Here is a 6,084-nt window from a genome sequence, read left to right as displayed (position 1 = left end):
GGGGTAGGGCAGCCCCCCCCCCCCGTTGGTCTGTCTGCACCCAACTTCACCTTTCTAACTGCTGAAGGCAATTCGGGGCTCATCCTCTCACTTGCCCCAACAGGTAGTTCTGCCCACTTGGCCTCCCCCTCTCCACCCTCATCCAAGTCTGCACTGCCATCCTCTCTCCTGAATAGGCCTACTCAGTGATTTTCCTGTTGCCAGCGCCCTTCCTCCCTGATCCGTCTAGCTGAAACATGGATGCTTTCCCCCACTGTGCAAGCCCGTCTGCTGCACCCACCTTTCTGGCTTTGCTTCCTCCCTTTGTCCCCCTCACTCTGCTCCGGCCATGGGGTGAAAGCCTATCCAGTTCTAAACACAAATGAGTGAGCAAACCCCCTTAGCATGCAGATGTTGTCACCTCAGATTGTCACACAGCAATTCCTTCTCATGGGTTGTCCCAGGTCAAAGGCCACCAGGTGACACTGGTCTATTTATTCTGCTGGCCTGGCTGGCTCACACAAAGCATGCTCAGTATGTATGTGTACAATGAATGAATAAAGGTAACCTCTGTTACTGGTGGGGAACTGAGGTTCAGAAGGGCCAGGTCAATTGTCCAAGATCACGCAGGGGACCAGCGTTGAAGTCCCAAGCCTAGGGCTGCTGCCTGCAGTCTCACTCATTGCTACACTGCACAGCAGCCTCCTCTAGTCGTCTTCACATACCTCACTCAGCCCATTGATAAGCCCAGGCTGTGAGGCCTGCATGCCAGCCCCCTGGTTGTCATCACCTATTTACAGATGGCCCTACCTCAAGGGCTCCGAGGCAGCCTTGTAGCTCTGAACATGTAGACAGATATGAGGGGTGTGGTGTCCTCCTCTCTACCTTCCACTGCCTGACTCCCACCTCCCACATGTTCTCCCCTTGCTGCCAACAGGGGCATCGTGGTGAGAACCCCAAATCCCACATACTCCCTGGCCATCCCAGATTCCAGCACCTCTTCCCCCACCACAGGCAGCAGCTTCTGGTGGTCTCAGGCCAGGGTGAGACTCCAGGTCTGCAGGCCCAACCTGAGGCAGCAGCCCACCCTGCACCCAGGCCGAGGGCGGCAGGCAGTGTCCTCCGGACTTCCACTGATCTCTTTGGCCTCAGCTAGTAGTTTAGGTGCAGCCAGCATGGGCCTGTGAGGGGTGCCCCCGATACTGCCTCCATCCTGGGCTTGTGTTATCCAACAGGCTTCTCCCGCCCAGAGGCTACTTCCTTTGTTTTTCCCCCTGCTCCCTCCCTCCCTCCCTTTCCCACAACCCCCCTGCCCTCTTGCATGTCCAGGGCATTCTCGCCCCCTCACGCCAGCCATGAACTCAAAGACTTAGACTGTGTCAAACTCTGCTTTATTGGAATAGAGAAAATAGGCAACAGGAATCACGCTGGGTTCTGGCAGGTCTAGGTCCCCTGCTCCCTCCCATCTCAGCCCCAAGGCCTGGGGGAACCCTGCCTCCAGGGGGCTCTCCCACCTGTCTGGACCTGGGAGGCTTCCACTCTGAGAAATGGCATGTGTGAGAGCCTCCAAGGTACATTCTGCTACCAGCTTCATGATCAGCAGCAAAATGACAACAGCAACAAAAGACTGGACTTGACACTTTACAAAGGACGTGTAAAAGAGTAAAACAGATCCACAGCGTCACTTGTTAACACAGTCCAACAACAAAAGATACAACACTGGTGCGCCTAGTCAAGCCACACTGCAGGCAGGTAACATACCTGCGGGAGGCTGATAGCACGGACAGCCCCTCATGGGGCCTTGCATTTGACTCCCGGGATTGGAAACAATTAACTGAACACCCATGTTCACATTATCCACACTGACAATCAAATTAAAGTACCAAAAGGGAGGAGAAAACACTTTTAAAAAGAACAAAGGCAGCCTGTTTCTGAGGGTGGTCTGTGCCGGGGCTAGCCAGTGAGCTCAACAGGCAGCTCGCGGCCGCACAGCGCCTCCCACTGGCGGGCCAGCAGCGAGATGAGCTTCTCACGGCTCTCAGCGCTGGGGACAAAAACCTGCCATTGGACCTCACGGCCCTGGCCAGCCTTGGCCAGACCCCCTGGCACCTCCCCAAAGTGGTCCAGGGTGACATTGCCCATGAGGTCATGGCCCTGCATGTCGTCAAAGACAAGGGTGAGGGCCTGTGGGTAGGTCTGGTAGCCCATGAGTACACGGTCAAGGTCTCGAACTCGGCGGCCGTCGTCCAGCTGATACCTGTCCCTCTGTGGCGGCTCTTTGGCGAACTCAGGCAGCGGGTAGTGGACGTAGTCCTCGTCCAGAAGAAAGATCTCGGCACTGGTGAGTAGGAGTGTCTTGGGGCGAAGCATGCCCCTGCAGCGCCCAGGTGGCGGGGAGCCCACCTGGAAGGCCTGCACATACAGCAGGATGCTGAGGGCTGGTGCCTGCTCTGCAGCAGCCATCTTTTGGGCCACGATGAATGTCAGGTCTCCGATCTCCTCCTCGCTGGGGTAGGTGAACTTGACACGGCTTGAGTGGATCAGCTCGTAGTTCTCCATCTTTCCTGCAGAGAGAGGCCGCCAGGGCTGTAGCCTGTGAGTGGTCTATGGTGGAACTGGAAGTGCCAGGGACCAGGGACCCTAAGCCACCCAGAGACTCCAGCATGAGCCACTGTTCGCCAGAGGCTGGGGTGAGCCCTCCGAACCCACACCCTCAGGCAGAGATCCATAGGCCAGACCTAAGCAGACCCCTGAGATGTGTCTGTTGAATGCATGAGGGTTTGCTGAGATGGAGACTTGGCCATGGAAAATCCCCCTGTAAAACCCTGGCCGGTGAAGCAGCACAAGTGACAGAGAAAGCAAGAGGGGAACAGAAGCAGAGCAGGTTCTAGGGCACAGGGATGCTCCGGAGTCAGCGGGGAAGCCATGACGTCAGCCCAGGGCTGGGCATACCTGTGCTCTTGTTTCCAAACTCAGAGTAGAAGTCCTTGTCAACAGGCTCAGGTGAGGGCGTGCGCTCCAATGAGGAGAGCACGGCCATGAGGTGCTGGAGGAAGCAGTGCGTCAGGTAGCTATCCCGAGTCAAGCATGTAACTACTTGCGCTGGGGAGGAGCCTGCACGAGAGGGGGGCTGGTCATGGCCAGAGACTACCACTCCTCCAGCCCTGTCCCTGCCTCTCAAAAGCCGGTTTAGTCTCCAGGAAGTTCTCAGCACAACTGAAAGCCCACAAGCCCAGGGCCAAGGGGGCTCATGTGGGCAACATGGCTGGGGGCCGGGGAGGCAGCCATTTCTTAGGCCGGAAGGGCTGAGACTTTTTTCTGGAAGGGGATACGGCATCAGGGAAAAAGCTTAGCTTTCCCTCTTCAGGAAGTGTGAGTCAGAAACATCCTGCCTCAGGAATCCAGGACCCACTTGTCTGCCCGCAGGCACTTCACTGCCTCAGTCTGGGCTTGGCGCTCGCTGTACACCCCACCCCCTGCTCCCAACTTTGGGATGAGTTCTGCATTCTCAGCAGTTCCTGAAGCTGCTTCCTCCCGCCCTGGCTAACCGGCTTGTGAGCAGAGATAACTCTGCTCCAATAGCGCATTCCTGTGTGGAAGTGAAGCCCACTAGTGACACCAGCTTTCACCCAAAACAGGTCAGGCACAGAGGGTCACTCACCCGTCAGCCGGAAATACTGGTCAAAAAGCCCAACGTTGACTGACTGCAAGTCACTGAGTTTTAAGACAAAACACTGGGAGATGTGGAAAGGACTGTTGTTATAGTCAGTGTTTTTCTGATGCCAGAAATCTGTGATGGAAAGAAGTAGACTGAATGTGATGGGGGCTGGGGCAGAAATGTGTGAGGGTTCCAGGCATGCAGCAATGCCCAGCAGGAATGACCCCCTTGGCCGGTCTGCCTGCCAAGTCCTGCTAAAGGGCGTCCTCTCCGCCCACGAGGCCTCCAGGGTCTGCGCCTCACCCAGCTCAGTGGGTCACCATAAGCCCTACAACAAGCTATTACCAAAAGCTCCCACTGAGGTCCCAGGGGGCAGGGACTGCTCAGTTCCTCCTAATTCCAGCCTGTCCCCATGCACTCACTGGGGCTAGCTCGGCATTCTCACGCCTGGGCTTAGGTCCCTGTGGATAGCTCCCAGATGGATGTGCTGTTACTACCCTGCCTAGGGCAGTGGGTAGACTGGTGGGCGGCCCCAGCATACCCTGCAGTGGCTCTGAGAAGTGGCGCCGTAGCCCATCATGCAGCACCAAGTACACGGCCTTGGTGGAAAGCAGTACACAGGCGGTGACCTCCAGCCCCGGCGTCTGATAGAACACCACGGAGGACCACATCAGGTGCCTCAGCTCCTCATTTTCCACCTGCAGACAGAGGGACGATTTGGGGCCTGCAGGAGAGCAGAGCCAGCAGGGGTGCAGGGAATGCACCCTCTACTTCTCGACCATGCTTGAAAGTAAAGCTGCAGACAGGATGGACCTCTCCCACAGAGCGGGGGGTAGGGCACGCCCAGTGAAGGGGTCAGCTTGGGCCAGGGGTGACCACACGGGGATGTGCGGGGTGAAGGGACAGCCAGGCAGGGTGGGCAGCTCACTAGCTCCCTACCCAGGTCCTCAAAGCTGAAGCTGGAGGAGAGCAACACCAAGTCCTCATGTGACCTCGCTCTACATCAGGAAACCCAAGACTGATGCCAAAACCAGAACCCACACCTCTCCCCACACAAATACCAGTCAGCAAGACCATGTGCCCTGGGTCCAGGTACCTCAGCAATGCTGCTGTGGAAGAACTCGATGATGGCACGCCCCCGCAGGCTGGCAATGTGCCGGAGCGACAGGCAGGCAGGCAGGTGTGAGGGGATCTGATTCTCCTCTGAGGTGGACTGGATCAGATGGTCGCTTGGGTACTGGGTGGGTGCCTCTGGTTGTGCTGGGGCCTGGGCTGCGGTCTCCCCTGGGGCCAAGGTCTCCACTGGATCCTGCGCAGGGGCCAGGGCCTCTGCTGGGGTATCCACTGACACCAGAGCTGGGGCCTCCACTCCTGCTGAAGCAGTTGCTGGGTCCTCTGTTGGGGCCTCTGCTGGGGTCTGCACCAGGCCTGGGGTCTCAGCTTCTGCTGGGGCCAGGGCTGGGGCCTCTGGTGGGGCAGGAACTGGAGCCGGGGCCTCTTGGGGATGCTGGTCATTGCTGTATCAACCAATCCCCCGAGAAACACCAAATTAATATATGCACCCCAGGTCGACATACGCAATGTGTATGTAACTCAGAGCACAAAGAGAGAGCGTACACCACATACCACCTCAGGGCTCATCCTTGGGATCTGATCACTAGGTTCTCTATGGGTCAACAAAAAATAAGGGAAGTGCTCCCTTCATCCCAGCAGGGAGTTGGACAGCTAAGAGGAGGGTGGGCCTAGTCTGGCACCCCACGGCTAAGGTGGCCAGACACATGGGGTGGTGGTTTTGGCCAATGGACCAAAAATCGATTTTGAGAAGGTGGCAGAGGTGGTGGAAGAGCCCTTCCAGAGTCCAGAGGTTAGACCAAGTGAAGAAGGCTGGGACTCGAGTGCCCGCCCAGACACTGCTTGTGGAAGTGAAATAAAAAACTCAAAACTGCTGTTCAGTTTGCCCTTTGGGGCCTCCACAGGTGGACCAGGCACTCTACCTAGCCACCACTGCACGTAGCCACACTGGGTTGCTACTGTTCCATTCTGTGCAAAAGATCACATTTGAACTCCTGAAGCTCACTGAGATTAAGGAACCCTGAGTCCCCTGCAACCAGCCTATATGCCCATGGGGAATCTAATGAATGTCATCTCAACTGGACCTCTTGAACGAGATCCCTAGGCCTGACCACTTTGGACTTAGCCAAGTGCCCCCAAGAAGCCTCTGGGCTGTTCTTCCTGCTGCCCTAGCACGGTGCTTCTGCTGGTGTGGAGCAGGACCTCAATTTCTGCAGGCAATCCCCACTAGGGGCAGACGCCAGCTAGATTTGGGGATGGTGGTGAAATGAAGACAAGGTATCCACCACCCAAAGGCTCAGTACAGAGGAGATGGCCAACTGGTCCCCCTCCAGCAAAATGGCTCACAGCATCTGAGAGTACCAGGTGTCTCTACG

General features: G+C 56.9%; 1 protein-coding gene across 1 annotated transcript in view; it reads right to left on the bottom strand.

The window, feature by feature from the left end:
- Positions 1-1,932: 1,932 nt before the first annotated feature.
- NISCH (nischarin) overlaps positions 1,933-6,084 on the bottom strand; it is a 39,399-nt gene continuing 35,247 nt past the window's right edge. Inside the window, exons 17-22 of the mRNA XM_007952054.2 lie at positions 5,133-5,154; positions 4,734-5,054; positions 4,179-4,335; positions 3,641-3,769; positions 2,932-3,093; positions 1,933-2,543 (exon numbers count right to left, since the gene is read on the bottom strand). Coding sequence (XP_007950245.1) covers positions 1,933-2,543; positions 2,932-3,093; positions 3,641-3,769; positions 4,179-4,335; positions 4,734-5,054; positions 5,133-5,154 — 1,402 coding nt within the window. The remainder of the gene's footprint in view (positions 2,544-2,931; positions 3,094-3,640; positions 3,770-4,178; positions 4,336-4,733; positions 5,055-5,132; positions 5,155-6,084) is intronic.

Source organism: Orycteropus afer, unplaced genomic scaffold, assembly GCF_000298275.1.
Source record: "Orycteropus afer afer isolate SDZICR_OR568_19922 unplaced genomic scaffold, OryAfe1.0 scaffold00323, whole genome shotgun sequence".
NCBI classification, from domain to species: Eukaryota; Metazoa; Chordata; class Mammalia; order Tubulidentata; family Orycteropodidae; genus Orycteropus; species Orycteropus afer.
The sequence above is the reverse complement of the archived record's forward strand: the minus strand, read 5'-3'. Positions and strand labels throughout refer to the sequence as shown.